This window comes from Neolamprologus brichardi, chromosome 16, assembly GCF_056152115.1.
Source record: "Neolamprologus brichardi isolate AB-2024 chromosome 16, ASM5615211v1, whole genome shotgun sequence".
NCBI classification, from domain to species: domain Eukaryota; kingdom Metazoa; phylum Chordata; class Actinopteri; order Cichliformes; family Cichlidae; genus Neolamprologus; species Neolamprologus brichardi.
Genome location: NC_142119.1, coordinates 31,790,936 through 31,813,985, shown reverse-complemented (window position 1 = coordinate 31,813,985; position 23,050 = coordinate 31,790,936). Strand labels below are relative to the sequence as shown.

Sequence of the window (23,050 nt, the reverse complement as noted above, 5' to 3'; positions counted from 1 at the left end):
TCGTTTGACCTCTGTGAGTGTCACGCCTACATGTTTGCATAAAGTCTTTTTCTCTGTTTTATAAAACGGTTCAACTGTAGTCACATGATGCTGCATGTCCGTGGGTCACTTGATGTTCTCTGACTATCTTCATCACACATCTGCGTGTCTCATGAATACATGTACTTCATGCTTCAGTAAAGGAATCCTTTGCACTGTGTTTACACAGGTAAAACCCTGCAGCTCACACTCACCAGACACACCTGTTCTCACCTGCATGAGCCACTCTGCTTCACTAACAGTCATTAACCAGTGATCAAAGGGCAATGACGGGTCAGCTGACTGCTGTCTGGCTGTTGTATTAAATTGCATAAATCTTTATTAATAAACCTTGTGATACAGGTGTGACGTTGAGCTGGTTTCAGGTGGTTTGAAGGCTGTGCTGCGCTCCGACGAATGGTTCAGAGCAGAGATCACTGCACCAACACTGATTTAAAACCACGTCAAAGTCAAACTTTATCGTCCGCGTGCCACGCTTACAGGACCCAGTATGGACGTACCCCGTCACACACCTGAAGCAGGACTAAAGTGAAAGCTGTGAAGCGCCGTGTGGACGTCCAGCATCATTCAGGTAAGAGGACTCATGACAGCATCCGTTGGCTCGCCCGGTGGAGGCGGAGGCGGGGGTGGACGTGAGCCGCTCGGCAGGTGTGGATGAAGGTGTGAACGGAGAGTGGGAACGATCACATCTTCAGTTACTGACGACATGTTTGTTTGTCAGATGTGCAGAGACAGCACTCACACCACAACCTTTATTCCAAAAAGGTCATAGTTTATTCAGGAAATCATCAATTAGAAACGAGCCTAAATTAAAAGCCCCGAGTTTATTCTGAGCAGTTTAATCCGTGTCAGCTCTCCTCAGGCTGTGTGGGTCCTCGCTGGTCTCAGATCAGCTCTTCTCTGCACTGTGTGTGAACCACACCTGTTTGCATCTGCAGATAAAAGCCATAAATCAGAGGCTGTAAGCGCGCGTCCTGCTAATGTGGAGAAAACCGATGATTTCAGCCTGAACCAGAAACGAGAGAGCTGCGCAGTCTTCCTCCACCACACGAATCATCTGGAAGTAAAATTTACAGAGTGTTTCTTTTCCTTTCTGGTCCATGCTGTCACAGGCTAAGCTCCCGGAACACGAGTTTGTCAGTTTAAATAAAGTTTATCCGTCAGTGCTGAGCTCATGTTCCGGACGAAGGTCCAGCCTGAAGCCAGCGTGCTGCGAGGTGTGTGTACTGCGGTCAGGTGTGTGTGTGTGTGTGTGAGGAGCGATGATGTGAGCGAGCAGCAATGTGACGGTAACACGAGGAAGCTAAAAACGGCGCTCGTCTTCGTCGCTGTAGCGTTAATGAATCAGACCCCGGTGCTACAAGAAGAATAACACAGCTTTATTAAAATTGATTTTGGCTACATTTATTCGAGCATGGAAATTAAAAATGAAAAATCATAAAACATTTCAGGAATTCCTTCATCGTCTTCACCAGTCTTTCATCACCTCTTTAGTGGGATGAATAAAGTGGATTTTTTTTTTAATACAGTGTTTTCACCAGAAGCTTCGTATCCAAAGTTCCCCAAATTTAAAATTTCCAGTAGTTTGGAAAAAACAAAGAAAGCAACAAGAAAAGCTCCAGAGTTTTGCTCCGATCATTTTACTAAAATAGATGTTTGTGAGGAACTCTAATACTGTACACTACAGTATGAAATAAATAAAATTAGGAAATATAAAATGAGTCACATAAATAAAATGGCAAACTCTCAAATTAAAAACAAAAGTAATACTGACAGAAATACTGAGGTGAACAGAAACACAGAAAATTGCACAAACGTGTAAACTAAGAAACTGACGCCTTGCTACGCTAACACTGACGCATCGGACAGGTAAGCTCGTCACTTTAATACTGAAGCAGAGGACAGGTGGCGCTGTACAGGGATGGCACAGGTGAAAGGTTTGCATATAATAAGGCTTTCTCTGGAGAAAAATTCAACACACTCAGAGGGCTCTGCCTTTCATTTTCATTTCCTCTGCGCTTTAAGACTCCACGTTTTATTTTGAAAATCACACAGGTTTAAATGTTCCTTCACGTAAAAAAAAAAACAAATCAGGAGGCCCAAAGTCATGTGGTTAGTTGGCAAAATAATAAAGTCGAATAAAAAATAAAAACATCACAGTAAAAGGAGATAAAATACGACAATAACACTGACAGGAAGTGGCCGAGTGTTCGAGGCTGTATACCCTCTTTTTTTCTTTTTCTTTTATTTTGTAGTGATTCAGGGAGTGGAGTGCAATTTCCTGAAGTGAGGTTCGAACACAACAACACACCGAAAGTTAAGAACATCATAGCACCACACAGCTTTTAGGCCTTATAATACTGTACATTAAAAACAGCTTCATTTCATTATAGTGATACTCATTACGACTTCTTCTTCTTCTTTTGTTGTTTGCATAATGTGGATTTTTAAACGGTCCCACACGGCTTGGGGGGGGGGGCGCTCATGGGGTCGAGTCTCCGCTCAGGGACTGACGGAGGTTACCTGGGGCGTGGAGACGTTTTAAAAGTTAAACACTAACACTGATAATAATAGATCCCAGTGTTATTCAGACTTCCTGTGGACCCGCCTCTCCGTTTGGGCTCATCAAACCAAACTTCACATAAAACACTCATGAACTTTGACTCATCAGGTTCAGGCTGTGATTCCAAAGATTTACCCTCAAACGCTCAAAATAATACAAAATAATGTTGCTAGCATCATTTTATTCACATAAAACCTCCCTCAGGTCTGAATGTGTGTTTAGGTATCATGGTGATGAAAACAAGCTAACCTAGCAAAATCGAGCAGGGATCATTAACGACCGCGTATATGACGCTACGCCTCAAAGACCACACCTGGTGTTCAGAGAACTACAACTTCAACAGAGTCCCTAATTAGACCGAGACCATCGCTAACCCTAACACGTCATTGAGAGTTGCTAAGGTTGCTGTTAGTGTCTTTAGTAAATGGTGTTCTGCTACAACAAAACTGGTTTCTCAGTAGGTCTCAAGGTAAACCTGTCTTCTCTTGGATTCACAAACACAATAATAAAAAATACTTGTACAGGCTTGCTTGTCCGATTTAAGTAGAAGCTTTTTGGGCTCTATTTTCAGTGTTTTTACTTAAAGGTTGAAAACTAGTGCCTTGGGGTCTTGGGGTTTTGCCCCCAAGATCTAAAAATCTATAAATCAAATCTAACATCAGCTCAGCAGAAACCTTAAACTTCAAGGTTTGAGAGCTTCAGACTGAACTGCCGAGGTTCAAAGTTCGGCCTTTCTGGCTGTGAAACTATCCCAGCACTTTAGCTAACGGCAGAACTTAAACTTTAAAATGTTAAAGAAACAGGAGTCCATTAAAAAAAGCTGTCAACAAACACTTTGAAGGAGAAAATAATCAGACTGAACCTGATAAATCAGAGGCCAGAGTTTTGTTAATAATACTAAGTTAACATTACAGCCTTTTTAAAATCATTTATGTTTTCGGTCGGCTGAACGTGAACGAAGCTGAATCAGACCATAAACACAATTGTGACCCATCAGTCTCAGCAGGAAGTCTAAAGTAAACACTAATTTGGTGTGAGAAGATGACCGCCGTCCCCTCCGGCCCTCGTCTTCCTTTCAGCCCCTCATAAAGCAGCAGCTGCATCGAGCCAGCGTCCCAAAGCTTTTGTTGCTCCTCATCAGTCCTCCTGGTCTGACCTGCCGTCTGTTTTCCCTTCTCGTGAGCTCTCGTCCATCGGCAGCGGCGAGCCTTTACCCTCAACGTCCCCCATCAAGTCCATCTGGCTCCTGCTGTCGCCCTCCTGCTCCTCCTCTCCTTTTCTGAAACTTCCCTCCTGCCGCTCTGTCACCTCCTCAGACATCTTGCCGTCCATTTCCCTCTCCTCCCGTCCTCCTCCTCCCTCACCGCTGACCCTCAGCATCGCACTGCCGCCATCCTCCTGCTGGTCCTCTGGGTCCGAGTATCCAAGTGGCCCCAGCCCCTGGAGGTAGCCCCTCATCAGCAGCTCGGTGGGCTCCAGCCCTGCAACTGCAACGCCTCCTCCGCCTCCCTTGTCCCTGGCCTCCCTCTCGGCCGCCTCACGCTCCTCGGCCTCCCTCTTGCAGTATGAGTAGCGGTGGTTCATGTGCTGCGAGTATGAGCCCGAATGCGAAAAGCGTTTGCCGCACTTGTCGCACTGGTAGGGCTTCTCTCCAGAGTGCAGGCGTGAGTGCTCGATCAGGTGGTGCTTGTGTTTGAAGGCCTTCTTACAGATCTGACACTGATGGGGACGTTTACCTGCAGAAACACAATGAAAGGTGGGACACGGTCAGGACGGACACAGCTAGACACGGAGACGCACAGCAGAGTGAATCAGCACATGACAGACAGCTGCAAACCCAACGAAGGAACAAGAAACTCTGAACAGCTACAGACACTGAGGACGTACAAACACTACAAAGAACCAGGAAACATTTGTGTTTCCAAGGTTTTCCAACTACATGAAGACCTGGAAACTGTCTGGACTCTGTGGATGGTGTTTATTAATTAATCAGATAAGAAGATTTTAGACTTTATTTTGAAGCAAACATTCAGGTGTTCGACTCCGTGAAGTCTGGCCTAAACTCAGGCGCAGCTCCACCTTTATGGAACCAGATGTTAATTATCTTTGGGCCACATCTGGTCCATAGCACAACAGCTGTAACTGGGCATGAAGTGCAGTAACTAATCCAGACTAGGCTGAATGAAATGTGGGCGTGATAAAAATGAAATTAAAAAAAATGAAAAATGGAAGTGATGTTGTCCATTTATCAACCCGTCTGCTGATTATTTCCACGGTTTATCGCTTCAGCTCTGATCTACATGGAAAACTCTCACGTGTTTTTTCATAAAGAGACATAAATCTACAGCTGGACCAGAAAAAAATCTCTTAACTCAAAGACACAGCTGAAACAATCACCAATCAGAAGATTGAACTACAGATCTTTGAAATCTGTGCGGTGATTGGCTGACGGTAAAAAACAAAAACATGACGGGTTTGAACTACAATCTTCAACTCATCCTTTTAACATTTCATCACACCCTCGGTGTCTGTCTGTTGCCATAACAACAATGAGGCATGCTTGAGACACCACGAGGTAACGCGAACCTTCATCGGCCTGCGGTGAGCTGCGATGACATCACAGCTCCGGATTTAAATTTAAGGAGGGGCAGGAACCCTAACAGCTGTAACAGCTCCCAACACACACACAGAGCTGGTTTACTACGACTGTACAGGCGGAAATTTCTTATGTCTGACTGAACAGGATGCTTCAGCTGCTGCCAACTGGCAGGCTGAATGCTGCCCAATCACACGTCCCACGCACACATGCACCAAGAACATGGCTTTACCCCGACACACACACACAGGCAGATCATAGCCACAAATAGACCCGGAGCGCCTGTAACATCCACCATAGCTGGCATTCACACACACACACAAACACACACACACACACACATACACACAGCGGCAGAAATAACTGAGACGGTAGATTCCTGCTTCGAGTCTTGGAGGTGGGAGCAGAACATGAGGGTGATGCAACTGAGTGAAAGACATGAAGGTAGAGCAGGTCTGAGTCTGTGAGGATGGCACACAGGTAAGATCAACCAAACTCCAATATTAGCACAAACACGCAGGTTTGACTTCCTGTATCAATGGGAACAACAAAGACGTATTCTCATGTTCAGTTTTTGTTCTATCACATATCAGAGGAATGCAAACAACACATGATTATCATTCCATGAGCCCCCAACTCCCAAATCATAAACCCCACTTTACTGTAACACCAGGACAAGCAGCGAATCTGACGACAGGAAGCATCAGTCTGACGTCAATGAAAAATTACTATTTGATATTAAATAATAAAATCATGAGAATGACGAGAAAACAAAAAACACAAGTAAAATCAAGATGAATGTGAGTGTTCAAGGACAGAAAACGAGTCATTACCATGTGTTACTACCTTTAATAACGAGCAGCTGAAAGGAGGCTCCATGTTAATGGGTCATTAAGTGGAAGTGCTGTGGGTTAATGTGTGAGGCAGGACATGAACCAAACTTCATTTAAAAAGCACTGATTTTATCTCCAGAGCAGTGAGAAAATGACAAACTGAGCTGACGCCGCGCAGCCAGAGTCGTCTGAGGGCGTGGCTCTGCTCAACGCCACAGATTACCTTTATCCGTGACGCAGCGAAAGGCGTGAAGGTGAGACACCAAACTTTAGTGAAACACTGATTTTATTCAGGACATGCTGGGGGGTCGTTTAGGATTTTGATTTGGATCAGAAGAGTCCTGCAGAGAAATCTCATGAAAGCATTAAACCCCACAATGCTGCAGTCTTACTGAAGCCTCCACATTCATCACATTTCAGCCTCTCGGCTCCTGCGGGGCGACTCGGTAAACTGGGACGCTTTAATAAGAACAGTGTTTGCTGCTTCACCTTTCCTGCTGTGGTGTTATCATAAGTTGTTTGTTTCCAGTTTAAAAATGGAAAAAAATGGACCATCTCTCGGCTGTAATTAATATTTCCTTTTGATCTTCACACAGTCATGCAAACATGCACTCCTCCTCCTCTCTCAGTGTGAATGAGGTGCTGCTGATATTTGGGGCGCTGAATGTTTTTGTACTGCTCTCTGTATTAAAGGCTGCCTACCCCCCGCTGAAAAGAAAGGCGCATGTTAAAGGCCACGGCCTGCAGAGAACAAAAGAGAGAAGCAGAGCTACGAGTGGGGAGCTACGTGAGGAAACAGAAGAGTGAGGACAGAGGAAATAAGGAGGCATTGGGTGGGTAAAAAGAAGTGTCCAAGTGTTATATATACCTGTGTGCTCATATTTGTGTCTTAGGAGGGAACTGGTCTTCTGGAATGTTTTGTCGCACAAGTCACACGCGTACATACCACTTTCAGTCTTCTTAATCTTCTTCCTGGAGAGCAGCGAATCGCTGTCTGTCAGGTCGTCCAGGCCTGACAGATAGTCCGCCGTGCCGTCCAGCAGCTCCCCCTGAGACAGAGACAGAGCTTCAGTACCCCGATAATCCCACACCTGTCGGCCTCACGCCACGAGACTCCCCCCCACCGCCTCTGTGATCCCAAGTCTGGACAGGGCTTAAAGGCCCAACCCGGTAAGTCCCCCTCACCCAGGAGACTCGGAGAAAGAGGCGTGTGTTTACAGATAACAGCTGACAGCAGGTGAGCTGAGGTCAGAGGTTTACCACGAGACCGGAACAAAACGCTGACCATCATTTTTAGTTTCAATTTCAGGAACTTTGCCAAAAAGTCCACGCAGCTGCTTTCATACAAATCATCCAAGAGTCAGCGGTGACTGGCGCTTCAAGGGGCGGGACTTATGAGCTGTTTACCTTTGGTGCTGCTGACAAACGGTATTTATGATGGCACAGTGAAAAACTCCCAGCATTTCACTAAATCCAGATTTGATCTGTGATCTGTTTTCAGGAGATGAATTTCCCTTCTTTACAGGAAGTGAAGTTTTCCTTTAAAGGGCAAAAAATTCTCAATCTGGAGGCGTTCGAGTCTTACGTGGAACCAGCCTCTTTTTCTCTGGCATTACTTCCACACTTTGCATTTTTAAAAATACTCAGACATGAAACCTGGAAAACTCTGACTACTTTCAGTCGAAGCAAACACATCCCGCCCCATAATGAGACCAGTTAAATGTAGATGCCACAGTGGAAACGCTGAAGCTCAGCTCATAGGTCCCGTGGCAGGGAGACCCTTTAAAATTCTCCACGCTCAGCACTGGCTGGGTCAACAATATTTTTAACACATCACTATACAGACAGCTGTAAGCCCCAAGCCCAACAAACAATCCCTTTATCTAACTTCTGTGCTGTGGAGCAAACACGTCATCATGATCAAAGCTAACGGAGCTGACGGCGGGTTTGGACTGCCAGCCGCCATGTTGTGTGATGGAGATGACAAAAGCCCTGAAAACTAGCAGCCACCTGTTGTCTTTGCTGTTATCTGTCCAACCATGAGCCATGCACGGCCAGTTTGCAGGTTTTCAGTGCAACACACTCCAGTCTGAGCAGGTCAGGGTTACTAAAACCTGGGAATACTGACCCTCCATGGCTCCTGGCTGGCTCTGTTTAGAAGAAAGAAAAAACAAAACAAAACGCATTGCCCTTACTTTACATGATTTTTACCTGGAAGCCTGGTTTCCGCTGGTACTTTCTCCTCTGCTGCATTTCAGCGAATGTGGTTGCCCCGGTGGCGTAGGTGTAGGCCATGTGAGGCAGGAAGCTCATGGGGTCAAGACCCGGGTAGGGCCTGAGGCCTGGGATGGTCGCTTGGGCAGGAGTCATGAAGGTGGGTGGGGGAAATGCTCCGTGAGGTGGAAGGGAGGTGTAGACAGGTCCACCAGCAAAGGCATTAATCCCAAAGATGGGACTGGTGCTTTTCTCCAGTTGGTGAATAGCATTCCCTCCACCATCAGATCCCAGGACCTCCTTCTTAATGTTGACCAAATCAAAGGGCCCAGACCCCTGCTCTCGCCCCAAAGCCTCCCCGTTGTGCTCTCTGATTAAACCATTGGGTCTGGGCCGCTTCTCTCCGGCGGAGGAGAACTTCTGCGCCATGTGTTTGGGTAGTGACAGATCCAGCGGTGTGTCCCCGCGGGCTTCCTCCGAGTTCAGGCTGTTCGGAGTGTAAGAGCTACTCTGAGAGTGTTTGGAGGAAGTAGAGGAAAGGTTAAGGGGTGATGGTGTGTTGCTTCTCAAGTGGTCCAATGATTCTAGTGGTTTTTGCCCTGCTGTCTGCCGGCTGGTTGTAAACTGGTGGGAGGACTCGCAAAAGCCATTAGTGAAGCCTCGGTGTAAATCTGTAGCTGGAAGTGACATTGGAGACCGGTTCAAGCTGTGGTTGACTTCTGGTCCACTGCAGTCAGGAGGTGGTGACCTTTTACCGTGGTGGTTTTGGCTCTTCCACTGGGCAAACCACTCCTTGACAAACTCTTGAGGGAGGCCAACAGCAACTGAGATTTTGAGCAGTTCCTCTGAGTTTGGCTCAGTATTCATGGCGAAATAAGCTTTGAGCAACGACACGTGATCCTTGAAGGGGCTGACGGGGCTGGTGGCTCGGTTGTTGCTGGAGACCTCGGAGGACATCCCTCCCTGGTGGCTAGCGGGACAGCCGTCTGCCGGTTGCAGGACGGCTTTTATTTCCTCGTTCATTTTGCACAGGTAGCGCTCGTGTTGGTGCAGGGGGATTGGCCCGGGGAAGGTCTCCTTGCAGTATTGGCAGGAGAATGGCAGGAACTGGTTCTGGCTTTCATGTTTCTTTTCCTCACTGCTGAGATCCACAGAATGGCTTGGTTTCTCCTTCTTAACATCCTCTTGCCTCTTAGACTCGTCGATCAGACTCTTGGCCTCATTGACCTTCTCCAGTGTGTAATCTATGATGCTCTTGGTGGGACTGCCGTCGCCCGTCACCAGGAAGCCACCCTGAGTTGCCTTGGTCTCCTCCATCTGGGCACCTAACTCCTTCATGTAGGACCTGAGCTTGTCTTCAGGGCTTCCATCCATTTTTTGCCTGTACACCGTGTTGTCCACAATCTGGAGCACCTTCTGCACCTCGCTCAGGTTGTTGCCAAGGGATCTCACGTAGCCCAGCATTTGGAGGTCCAGCCCAATGCCTCCCAGATGTTGAAGGGGACTCTGGGAGGAGTTGTGAAAACCCAAGGGGCTCCCCCCCCGCCCGTTCAGGTAGACCCCGGGTCCCCCAAACGCATGCTGTGAGGCCATCAATAGCCGGTAGTCGTTGAAGTCCATCGGCTCAGGTTTTATGTCCAGCTGACGTGGCTGGTCTTGCTGCCCCAGCGGGCGCCCGTTTTCAAGTTTGTGGCGAAGCTGGGCCATGGCGGGGCTTCCAGGTGATGAGGTTGTAGAGCTGGGGGAGGAGCCGAGTTTGCCACCATTTCCATTGCGTACTCTTCCATTGAGGGCAATCAGGCCAATGCACTTTTTGCTGCTGATGTGGGAACTGTAGGAGCCGGAGTGGGAGAAGCGCTTCTTACAGTTGGAGCATTCATATGGCTTCTCACCTGAAACACAGCCCAACGTCTGGATTACTTCTCAGCCCACAAACATGCTCTATAGTTTAACGTCAGATATTTACTTAAAAAAAACATCATCATTCGTCCACAGTTAGTCACCAGTGTGAGCTTTACACCTTTGATCCAGAATTGGAGCTGGTGCTTTTCCTCCTTCAACACCAGCAAAGTGTATGTTATCCATTCACCATCTCAGCTGCTGACGTCCAGGATTAACTATGAACTGACCCTCTGGCACATCTTTTAGCTAACGTGTCCCCCACTGTTATTCAGAGCTCATAATATCGGTTCATTCGCTGATTAAAACAATTCAACAACGATAACCAGCAACTGTTTGAATAGTTGTTTGTTTGCTGGCTAACAAAAATTGAAATGAACAAACAGATCAGCAGCGAGATTTTGGAGGCGGTCCAGATGTTCTATTTTAGAAAGGTTTTCTTTTTAACAACTTTTTTTTAATGAGGTGCTTTATGAGTATGCTTCACGTTACTATGTATGATACAGTAACTGACGCTTTGGGTTTTGGTTTTAATAATCAAATCAATGGAAAAATCAGTGGATGAATCTTCAATAAAAATAGAAACCATCATGATGAAAATGTTCCTTTTTTGGAGCTGAACTGCTTTGTGATCAGATACGAAGATGGGAAGTGAAACTGTTGACTGTCAGATGTATTAATACTGTGGCTAAAGCAGAAGCCAGACAGTCAGATGTGGAAACACAATCAGCGTTTTATCAGAGTCGATGTAAACGCGAGGAGGACCGGATCAGACCCGTGTCTGCGGAAAGTTTCAGCTCTGATCCGGCCCTCAGAACTCCACTCACCGCTGTGAATACGAAGATGCTCCTTCAGGTGGTGCTTGTACTTGAAGGCTTTTCCACACTCGCTGCATTTGAACTTGCGGTTTCCAGTTCCTTCAGTAAGCAGTGGTGGCTGCAGAAAGAAAAACAGATTTGAAGTGATGGAGGAGGAGTGGGAGTCGCTGCAGAGAGGGAGCATGAGCTAACGGGGAATTTAATAGTATTTAGTGAAGCAGATCTGATAGGCATTCTGAGAAACGGCGTGGGTGGCGCTGTGCAGAGGTAACACTTTCTGGTGGAGGTGCATTCCCAACATTTGAAATGCAAATACAGAGATAAACAAACACAAACAGTCGGGGAGCGTCCTCCCCCCTCTGCTGAGTGGGAGCTCAAATCCTTTCGTCTCACATGCAGATGATCGGTGAAGGAAACACAAACCTGAAGACTTGTTTCTGTCGTCTACAGCAGAGAAAACAGCTTCAAGTAAACGCTCTACTCTCTGCTCTGATCTGCACTCATTCACCATGAGTTCAACCCCAGAGGAGACTCGAGTCCACAAATGCAGGAAAGCAGATCTCCTGGGATCCAGCAGGGAACCTCTGCCAGGACCTCGTTATTCCAACATGAACCAGCTTGTCCCAGTCCCTCACACGCAAACACAAATGTTTTTGTTTAAACTGAAATTACCGCTGAAAGAAATTACATGCTTTTGAATCGCCAACAAAACTTCTTAACCACCGTCGTTAATGATCACGTCTTTGTCTGCAAATCCTACCTGTTTGGACTCAAATCAAACACAACCTGCACGAGGTCCATCCTAACCAAACACTGCTGCTCCCAGCATCCACCCACCCATCCATCCGTCCGTTCACCATCCCATCCACCCATTCATCCATCCATCCACCCACCCATCCACCTGTCCATCCATCCACACAGGAACTGAGGACTGGTTAAACTGGATAAAAGTGGGCTTGGGCAGTTTGTGCTGACTGAGCACTGTCATGTGTTCCTTATCACACTGTCATGCAGTGAAGATTAACTGTATATATATATATATATATATATATATATATATATATATATAAATATATATATATATATATATTTAACTGCATTAGTGTGGCCACTGCTTGAAGCAGCCACATCACGGCAAGAAGCAAACAGCTGTGAGTGTTTGTGCTGCATACTCAGGAGCAGTCCCGGGTGTGCAAGCACAGCCTGAACAGCTGTGAGGCTGTGCCATACAGATGTTTTACATCTGTATGGCAACTATAAAAATATTCATGGCAGCACAGTAGAAAGCCTGTGAACAATGATTACTGAGTGAGGCGCTGCTGTCGGGGGCAAACCGTGAAGACTGAACAGACAGATCTGCTTCCTCCTCACCGACGCACACATGCCTGTTCTCTCTTTAACAGTTTAACTCAGGAAGTACACAAATAAACGGCCACTTAGAGGATTATGAGTCTTCAATCCAGCAGGGAGAAGACCATCTGGTGCTGGTTAAGGCTGGTGGAGGCGGGGTCAGGTATGAAAGCTATTTGTGCTTCTGTGAGGAGACCCGAGGTCTAAACTCAGGAAATCTCATTATGATCACAGCATAATTGGAAAATTGAATGACTCAGTGCTTAGTTACCGACTCTAATGTGAGTTTTTGATCATGAGGGCCAGCAAACAGGCGTGTGCAGGAAACATTTAACACCAGCTTATGATTACATTACTGTGTGACACCCTGCCTGTCACCAAGGCTGCCCGAGCATCAGAGGAAGGCCGTGAATCTAATCGGTTCCAGCAACAGCAGCTGATGTGGAGTCTGATGGCCGGTGGAAGTCAACGCACTCACACCTCCCACGCACGACACATTGCAGCTGCTGAGAGAAACACCCAGAACGGAGGTGGTCAATAATGGAGCGACTGGGCAGACTGGAAGAACTGGGAGGAACTTCATTCATGTGTTAGACAGCAGGAAGCCACGTGGATCTCTCACCCTTCTAAACAAACAGAATGAGGCGGCGTTCCTCAGGGCTCCGTCTGCGGTCCTCTGCTCCTTTTAACGCAGCTTAAATTTCCAGCCTTGGTGTATTTTTATCTGTTTTTACCCTGCAGGGACCACAACCGCTGATTAATTACTAATCTGAGTCATCGCATGTACTGATGGAGTTCCCCGAGCCTCCCTCCTCCGCTGCTCAGCATCCACAGCTGATGCAGTGCAGTGTCAGCACCTGACGGCAGCTTCTTCTCTGATCACTGCAGTTTTCTGTCTGTTAGTGAAGCCAGCGTGGAGTCAGTCCTAACGTTTGAAGACTGTGTCTTTATGGATTTCATACTGGAACTCCTGTGATAGACTTTTAAATAAAGTTTGAAGGTTTAAATGGACGTAATAGGTGTGCGTTACCTGGTCTCTGGCAGGCTTGTGCGTGGTCATGTGACGGTCCAGTTGAGCACGGTGGCCGAAAGTTTCGGCGCACAGCGGGCAGGGGAAGCTCTCCTCGTTCTTCTCGTGACGGTACTTGATGTGTTCCTTCAGAGACGTCAGGCGCTTGTAGCCACGGTCGCAGTACGGACACGTGAGCAGCTGGGCGAAGTCATCCTGCGTGTCGGGTCCCAGGTCTGTAGGTCAGAAGTCAGGAAAGAGACAATGTGCTTAACCCTTTATTTAGACAGAAAAATCACATGACCGAAGCTCCCCAACTGTTTTGAACTTAGAGATGATTTTACAGTCAAAATGATGAGTCTGGGATTGAAGGTCACAGAAACACACATCATACTAAAGGTCGCGGTCGGAGTGGCACCAGTGAAATCTGAATCTTCTATAATCTCGTTAACAAGTCAGCTTGTTGACTTCTCTCTACAAAGCTTCAGAGTCACATGTTTGAGCTGCCAGCTTTTTGACTACTAATCTCTTTAAAAATGAATAATCGATCCTCAGTTTGTCTTCTCGGTCTCTCACCGTGCTCGCTCTCCTCCTGCCCCGTGACCTCAGGCGTGCCCAGGCGCGTCACCTCGTCTGGGGCTTCTGGATAAATGACGGCAGTGTCGCTGCGCTGCAGGTACTCAGCGATGCACGCAGAGTGACTGTCGCCGTCCTCCAGTTTACGCTTCAGGAAGTACTCGTCCAGCTCAGGGATGCCCTCTAGTCGCTTCCCTGGATGCAGGGACAAAGATCGTCCGGTCAGAGGACCAATCATCACACTGCAACCTCAGAGGACCCGGCATTGAGCCCTGAGGGACTCCTAAACTAACATTGCTGGGTCCTCTGACCGCCCATTGACCATTATGACCCGGGATGTCGTTTACTTCCTCTAAAGTTACGAAAACAGCGAAGGAACCAACTGAAGTCAGCCTGCTGTAGGCCACGCCCACACCAATAAGCAATCCCACAGTTTGTATTAATCACTCAGGAAATTATGTGAAAGACAAAAATTCAGCAGGACATTTTACATTAAGCTTTTAATTACGATCGCTAATTATCATTAGTCATTATCATTAATTAGTTTTAATTACTCAAATAAATAAAGATGAAGAAAGACAAAAAATATTATCCCAAAGAGTCGTACAGTAAAGTTAACTAAAAAATGTATAAAAAAACAAAGGAGTAAAGTATGGAGACAGAGCTAAAAATAAAATAAGACAAATATAAATAAAACCTCTTCTGATGGCGATGACGCTGATGGGTGACGATTGATCATGTGTGATCTCACCTGCACTGTTTTCCACAGCGTGAGGAGACGCCTCCGGGCCCACGGCTTCGTACTCGTCCGTCCCCCCATCTGTCCAAACACAACACAGGAGCACATCATTTACCCTGCTCTTCCTCTGATGGAGGTCGGGGCTGGTCCCTTCCTCCTGTATCCTCCTGAGTCATGAGTATCATTTAGCTATTTAGCCCCCCCGACACTAATAACAGTAACTACAAACCACTATGAAAATATTCATGACAACAGTGAGAAAATGAGAAGCACAAACCGAACGTGAAACCAGATTTAAAATCAAACAGAAAAACTACAAAACACTTAAACATGGCCCAAAACACCACACGCTGACCTCTGACCTCACCAACTCACAGGTGACCACGTGACTCACCGATGCGTCTCCAGGCGTGGGGGTCCTGGAACCCATCTCCGCTCTCGGCGCCCTCCTGGTCACGGTGGGACAGCAGGGCGTGGCCGACCCGGGGCGACGCCTCCAGAGCGGGCACGCCTGCCGGACTGCCCTCATCCCCGTCCGCTCCTGCTCCACCTCCTCCGAAACTGTCCTCGTCATCGGTGTCTGAGGTAGTTTCCACAACGTTCTCATAGTTTAGCACTGAAACACAAAAGAAGAGGGGGTGACCTCTGACCTTAGAGTGTTTGTAAACACGGCGTATGTTCTTTAACAAGTATTAAACAGGAAGTGAGAATCGGGTGTCCGTGATTGGTCTGCAGTTGTTCTGCGCTCTGATGAGAGCGGCCACACTGCGCTGACATCATGGGAACGGGTTAATCTGGCTCTGATGGCGTTTCCTGCGGCAGGCGGCGGCGGGTTCCCACAGAGCGCAGATCCTCCTCCAGCTACACGCAGATTAGCCCGTTCATAATATGATCTTTGTCTGCAGCCTCCCCGACAACTGCACAACAGGTGCAGATGAAAAAGCACAACGGAGAAATCTGCTGACCCGGGCTGAATACCAAGAACGGGGGGGGGGGTTAACCCTCTGTGATCAAACAGGCTTGCTGTGTGGTCCCAGGACACGTTAGACATCAGACACAGGCCCCGCCCACACACACACACACACACACACACACACACACACACACTCTGCTATTGTGTTTTCTTCCTTTGGAGTGAAAGAATGTGTGTGTGTGTGTGTGTGTGTGTGTGTGTGTGTGTGTGAGAGAGAGACTGGGTGCACACAATCAATCGATCACTAACCAGGATCATCTAATCAATAGGACAGGGGTGTCCCCAGGACTCTTAACTGGGGGACCCCGGTGGGGGGGTGGGGGGTGGATTCAAACAAAGCCTGTGTAAGCTGGCTCAGCTGTTAGTGTCTGAGGGGGAGGGGCGGGGCAACAAACCGTGACTGCAGCTTCATGCTCCTCTGGGTCAGAATATAAACACCAGCGTGTGAAGGAATCCTCCAATCACAGCCCGGCCTGCTATCAGTCTGTGGACACTTAAATGAGTCCACAGGATATGCTCACGTCTATCTTTAGACCCTCATTCAGCACATCAGCAGTACCAGCCAGGTATGTGCACACCTGGACACGAATAACACTTGTATGGATGAGGTGCCATCACATCCATATCCATGAATACATATCTAAACACAGGAGAGCCAAAAGTATCTGGACAGTCACACTCTATATTAGGCCCAGTGTGTCCATATACTTTTAGTTTTTACCTGATTTCCATTCTAAACTTTCATCTGCAGTGTTAAACATGTGTGTGTGTGTGTGTGTGTGTTTTATATCTCCTCAATAATAGCTTATCATCATCAGTGATGCAGAATGGGCAGGGCAAGAGTCTACCTGTTCTCAGCTCTGAACCACATATGTGACAGGCTAAAGCTCCGCCCACATATGTGGCTGATGGTCTGGTTACCTGCAGATAAGCACCAGTGCCTTTTATCACTCGTGTTAAACTTTAAAAACCAAAGCGTTCGTTTTCTTTGAGCGCTAATGGTAAACACACAAACACACTTCCTCCACTTCCTGTGGACACCGTCACAGAGCAAGGAAATAAACACTTTATGCTTAGAATTCCACCTTAAACTTCAAGGATAACATTCCACCTTAAATCCTCCCCACCATGATTCCACCTTAAAGCAGAGAATGCCGCAGCAGGCTGAGGGTCCCGTGCCCTGATTGGTCGGTGGGCAGCAGGCACTGACCTCCCAAACAAAGGCCATTCACGCTGCTGTTTGCCTGCCAGGTCACATGACGGAGGCAGAGTGGCAGATGTCACCGGGGGCAACGCAGACAGCGCCCCCCCACCAGGTTTCAGAGGGTCTTTGAGTCCATTCAGGGACAAAACAGACGACACATCACAGAGCGCTGCTCCTCCTCATACAAAGACACATTAGCCCCGCCTTCTTCCTCCTCCCCGGGTTTCATCTTCCTCCTGCTCCAACATTTCTGTCAGACTGGGGGGAAGGACAGATCGAACACTGGCTCAAGTGTCCGTCGACTCACACACGAAACACGACGATGTCAGAACATCACACTTACATCATTCATGATGACATCAGTCAGCTGACCCAACACACAGGCACACACACAGCAAAACAAACAAAAAAAAAAAACCAGAGAAGAACAAATGTCAACAGAAACATGACGGAGTCAAACTGCCTGCACGGAGCGCTCACCTGGCAGGTTCTACTTCCTGTTTACGTGTCTCAGATCAGCTGTTGATCACATGATCAGACTGATTGACCACTGATCACTTCCTGCAGCAGTGTCACAGCTTCATGGAAATCTCCACCTGACTGTCATCTCTGGCAGCCAATCACAGCTCTATATCTGCAGTCGTCAAAGGAGCTTGCAAAGAACAGCGTCTGGACTTCTTTAAGTTGTAGTCAAAGGAGCTCTGCAAGCTCCTTTGACTACAATGACCTGGATGACTGAGAACCTTCACAGACATATATCTGCTGTCAATCATCTGTTGTGACGAGTGGGCGGGGCTCCACAGTGCCTCCACAGCAGCTCTCGGGCTGAAATGGGACCTCTAGATGTTTGCTTCATCCCTGCAGGCTTGATCATTCTGACACGCTCCGCCGCTCTCATAACATCCAGCCATCAATGATCCACATCAATGAGGTCACAGAGGGCGTCCCCATGCAGGTGCTGCGTCCGGTTCCTGTCGTTCGCTGTGAGGTAATGAAAGCAGCTCTGCCTCCTCTCTCACTCTCTCTCACTCGCTCGCTCAGAGCAGATCACCTGAGTAACGGGGGAGGGGGGGAGCCACACGTTGCTGAGGAAATGAGGTCGCTGCCTAGCGGCTAAGAGCTGAAGTGAATCATCATAGAGAGAGCACATAGGTGAATATGGGCAGAAGTAAGTGGACACCTGATGTTACACTCACATATGGTTTAAATGGACAAAGCCTCACAGCAATAGTTTCAGCTAATAATTACACTGCAGAGCCTAAAGTTTGTGGACAGCTCAGGACTCACATATATAATGTTTAAAAGGATATGGCCTAAGATCTGTCCACGTAGTTTTGATATTTGAGTGAGTGTTTCTGTGTGACACATGGTCCACTGCTAACAACATCTGTATGGATTCGACCACAAAGCCTGAACGCACACTTTTGCTTGTGTAACACGTATATATTCAAAAGATGGCCGAGTCAAAAGTATGTGGACAGCAGGCCGTGCGACATGACACTGGTTTCACACGCTGTGATGGCGCCTGTGTGGATTACATGATCGGTCCATTGCACACAGACTTCCTCTGAACGCACCAATCATCACCTGAAGCACCAACCCTGCAGTTCCTCTAACGCCCAGTAGAGGCTGCTTCAAACGGTGAAAATCCCACCGTAGGTTCACACGTTTCTGCTGACGAAGCAAACCTCCACCCGAGCTGCTGCTGTTGGAGGGGGGGGGGGGGGGTGTGTGTGAATTAAATTCATTCTTATTTATCAGCAGGAGTCAGCGCGCACACACACTGCACTAACCATCAATGGTGCTGCTGTGGAGAGGGTAAGAAGCACCAAGTTCCTGGTCAAAGGACACAGCATCGTGGTCAGCAAAGCCCAGCAGCAACTCCACCTACTCCTCAAACCATCAAAATACATGTGGGACTTCATTTGGATGGTTTGGGAAAATATCAAATAGATGTCCCCACAAGGATATGAAAACATGTCTGTGTGTGTGTGTGTGTGTGTGTTATCAGTGTGAAGGTGTGACAGCAGCAGTTCCTCTTTGAAGCGTCGGTTCTGAAACTGTTAATCAAGTTTTGGCACCTTGAGTGTTCAGGTCGGTTACAGCGGCGCGTTGGCCGTCGACCTCCACCCAGATACAGCAGCAGATAACACACACACACACACACGCACACGCACACACACACTCATCTTTGAGCGAGTGTCACATGTCAAACATATAGAACATGTAGTGCACGTGGAATAAGTGCAGCACTTGCAGCACGCTGACGTCACTTCCTGTCTGTCACAGAGACAGAAATGAGAAAAATAACATCAAACATTCAGTTTGTGTAAATCATGTGAATTTAATGTAACAACTTAAAAGACCTTTGTATCAGTGCCAGGCTCACAGCCTTCACTTTTCTCGATCGATCGATCAGTCAGTCAGAGAGATCGGTTGATTCATCGATCGGTCGGTCATTTCTCTGCAGCTGAATGATGTTTACAGTTGAAGGAAGGAACTCTGATCGCTCCTCAGGTTAAAGGAAATAATCAGAGCCACGGACTGATGTGCTGATGATTGATCCATACATGAGCAGGTGTTTATGACTTCAGTGTGCGAGAGCCGTGACGCCGTCACAGCCTCGGTTACTCACAAACACCGGGCCTCGCTCCATCAGTTCAGCAGCTTCACTGACGGTTAGCGAGGAGGTGCCAAGGTGATGCCGGCCTCGACCTGACAGCTTACGTTACTCCTATCAGCAGCTCCACCTCGCCGTGCCGTCTGATTACAGACGCAGCAGAGAGGAGGCGGCGGCTGCGCAGCACTGATAACAACCCACACCAACCGAAGGAGGACGAGGAGGTCAGAGGTGTGAACGGCGCTCTGCCTCACTGCTGTTTCTGCTACAGTTCAAGTACAAGTGCGCACACACACACACACACACACACACACACAAGATCTTGTTCTACATGCATTTTGAAGCCTGTCAAACTTCATGTTTCTGTGTAAGTGTTTAATTAATCATCAGCCTGTGGCTGCTGGGGAAGGAGGGGGGGCACATGGAGCCCCCACCAGTAAAATGTAGGTTACCTTAAGAGAAAGTTAGACTTTCAGTGTGAATTATGGATGGAGGCAGCACCGAGAACGTTTGAGGGTTTACAGCCCAGCAGCCTCTCGGGGTGCGGGTGTCTGAATTATTCATCTTCCCAGGTGGAGGATGAGTCTTTACAAAAGACAAAGAGGAGGAAGAAGACTGTTATCAAATCCCTCCGATGAATAGCTTCTCACAGCAGCGTTACTAAAACTTTCCCTCCAATAATTTACGACTGCAGGTATTTTAACTTCCCGCCGCTCTGGGAAACAACAGGCGGTGCGCGCCCGTCTCATTGCTTCTTAAAGCTCGCTGTCAGTTTCTGCCGTCACACTCACCAACTCGCTGCTGGATCAGGACCATCTTCACACAGCAACGGTCCTAATCCGGATCACAGAGCTCCCATATAGGGACCGGACTCACTACAACACCTGATCCTACCTCAGCCCACATCACACCAACACTCACCTGAAACTCGAGCAACATAACCCGAACACATCCCTCCAACACTCAGCTGAACACCAGCCAGTCAAACCTCTGCCACCAGCAGGCAGCGGCATCAAACCCACGCTCAGTTTGGGGCCTGTGCCGAGTCTGACCGTCAGCTCAGTGTAAGTGAAACAGTAAAAAATGGCGCTTTAATAAACCCGTAAACAACAGAAGGTAAGGGATCAATCACATGAATCAAAGGCTGTAAAGTCAGCAGGTGTACTGAGACACGAGTCCGTTATTGTAACAACACGGGCCGCCATTTCACGAGCTGATCGACCACATGACTCACATCTGCGACGTCTGTTCCAGGTATTGCTTCACTGCGGACTGACTGGACTTCGGAGGTATTTTAGGTTCGTTCCTGGAACAGTTTGAGGTAGTGAAACTGCTGATGGAGTCACTTTAACTTTGACTCACAAGACCTTTGTCCACCACAACCTGCCGCCGGACACAACCGCTGGGTACGGAGCAGAAGAAGAAACCGCTGCTGTCAGCACATTCACAGTTCACCCAGAGTCACCATTTCACAGGCTTCTGTTTGCTCCTGACTGCTAACAGTAAAACCAAACCCAGAGCAGCTAGCACGTAGCAAGGTGCTAACATGTAACGGTTAACCTTTAGCTAATTGTTAAATGTTAGCACGTAGCAGAGCTAACATATAATGGTTAACTTTTAAGTACTAGCTAGCACGAGTAACCAGCTAAAACCTACCTACTTACCGTACTTTATGCTCTCTTATAGTAAGTCAACTAATTCACTTAGAAGAAAGCGCCAAGCAGCTGTAAACTACAGCTAAATCATGAAGTAACCGGATCCTCTATACATGAGTGTAGGTGCCAGAACAGCATGCCCACACACCGACTGTGTTAAAGAGTAAACACAAAGCTAACAACAAAGAAATCACATTTATAAACTGTCTCACGTTTGTTCTGAAGTAATGATTCCAGTCCATTTTTAATGGCATACATAGTAAACTGTACACGACAGTGATGAATAATTATACCAGCTGAACGGCTCACAGGTGGAGCATTGATCCATGTCACGCAGAGAAGCATGCAGGGTGCTGCTGTGCAGAGTAGTCCAGAGTGTGGAGAACCAATCAGAGCAAATAAAGAGTGAAGCAAAACAAGAGCAGCCAATGAGACGGTTTCAGGCCTGATGAGCAGAGCGGCTGCAGGCAGACGTGGACACGTGTTTGTGATTGTTGTAGCTGTGAGGTCAGTTTAAACGCCGTCTTTAAATCTTCTTAATCCAAAGGTCATTTGACCTTTTCCAGAACGTTCTCCTACAATAATGACATTATTTACATGTGTTCTTTGTTACCTGCTTGGTTATAAAATATATTTTACCCTCATCATCTGTAATAAATTAAATTACTGAATGAACCTCTAAACTCAATCTTACATACTTGTTAAATCTAACTTATAATTGAGAACTACTTTTTTCAGACATGACTTCTGGGACAGAGTCCTCCCTGAAGTACACTGGTCCCTCGTTTATCACGGGAGTTACGTTCTAAACATAACCAGCGATCTGTGAAATGTACGAAGTAGCCAGCTTTATTTTTTACAATTATTAAACTTTTCTCTCCTGTTTAAAAACTCTCAAAGTTCAAACCTTCGTAGAAAAATAAGTCCAGTATTATAGAATGAAACCATGGTGTGTTTGTTGGCTGTGAAATTGGACGGTCTGGCCTTCAGATTTGTGTCACCGCTGTCTCGGTGGAGTTTAATAAACTCGGCCGTCTGCTCCTTGCTATCTAAAATATAACAGGACACGGGCGTAAATTCTCGACCGTCTCACACTTCTGTTTAATCAGCTGTGTGAAAATCCCGGAGGAACCCAGCCGACGGATTAATAAAGTTTTATTTAATCTAATCTAATCTAGTAACTTTGCGGAACAAATAAAACACCAAAAAAAGCCCAACAATTACATTTTTTAATGACTTATATATCATGTTTAACCTGAGTAGCGAAAGACAGCGGGATTCTGAAAACGATGAAGCCGGGAGTCCGCTGCTCTCGCCGGGTCGAGAGACCACTGAGTGACCACCGGCTAGCTATCGAGCTGGTGGGTAACAGACGTCTCCGAAAACGTCGGAACACTTTTGCAAATATGCGATGTCTTGATAAACGAGCAGATATTTCAAGTTTACACAGCTAACTTCTCGCCTGAAAATATGTTAAAAGTTTGATTTTTCAACCCAGAAAGAATAATAAGAGTAATATTAACACTAAGTAGCTGCCGCCATTGTTGCCTTCAGGGGTGAAGGACAGACAGGAAGTGAGGTGTCATTAGAGCAGGTCAGCGCTCGCGGTCGCACCTTTGGACACACAGATGTGCTCATCCACCACGTGACCTGCGACCCCCATACAGTTGCTCTCACTGCACGCCATCGATGGCACCAGGAGCAGCCAGTGAGGTGACGGGAACTGACAGGCATTCTGTCCTCGGGGTCGAACTTTCCACTCAAGTGGCCGAGCGTTTGCGGGGCACACAAATCAAAGAAATGACTTCTGATGCATCGCACGCTCCTCACTGTGAATCACCGACCAATCACAGGACTGATGGTGACTGACACCTAAGCATCCTGTGATGTCATCATCAGGTGCTCCACACTTACTGGTCCCAGTTACAACCAGCAGGGAGTGTGGGTGGAGCGTACTGTCCA

The 23,050-nt window shown here is 47.3% G+C and overlaps 1 protein-coding gene across 2 annotated transcripts in view; it reads right to left on the bottom strand.

Moving 5' to 3' along the window:
• Positions 1 to 1,403: 1,403 nt before the first annotated feature.
• The window catches only part of zeb2a (zinc finger E-box binding homeobox 2a), a 37,096-nt gene continuing 15,449 nt past the window's right edge, over positions 1,404 to 23,050 (bottom strand). The window contains exons 2-9 of one of the 2 annotated variants that reach the window (XM_087853189.1): positions 15,031 to 15,252; positions 14,649 to 14,717; positions 13,898 to 14,092; positions 13,343 to 13,557; positions 10,972 to 11,080; positions 8,243 to 10,137; positions 6,900 to 7,080; positions 1,404 to 4,338 (exon numbers count right to left, since the gene is read on the bottom strand). In XM_087853189.1, coding sequence (XP_087709315.1) covers positions 3,740 to 4,338; positions 6,900 to 7,080; positions 8,243 to 10,137; positions 10,972 to 11,080; positions 13,343 to 13,557; positions 13,898 to 14,092; positions 14,649 to 14,717; positions 15,031 to 15,252 — 3,485 coding nt within the window. In that variant the 3' untranslated portion in view covers positions 1,404 to 3,739. The remainder of the gene's footprint in view (positions 4,339 to 6,899; positions 7,081 to 8,242; positions 10,138 to 10,971; positions 11,081 to 13,342; positions 13,558 to 13,897; positions 14,093 to 14,648; positions 14,718 to 15,030; positions 15,253 to 23,050) is intronic. The other variant, XM_087853190.1, reaches the window with a different exon arrangement.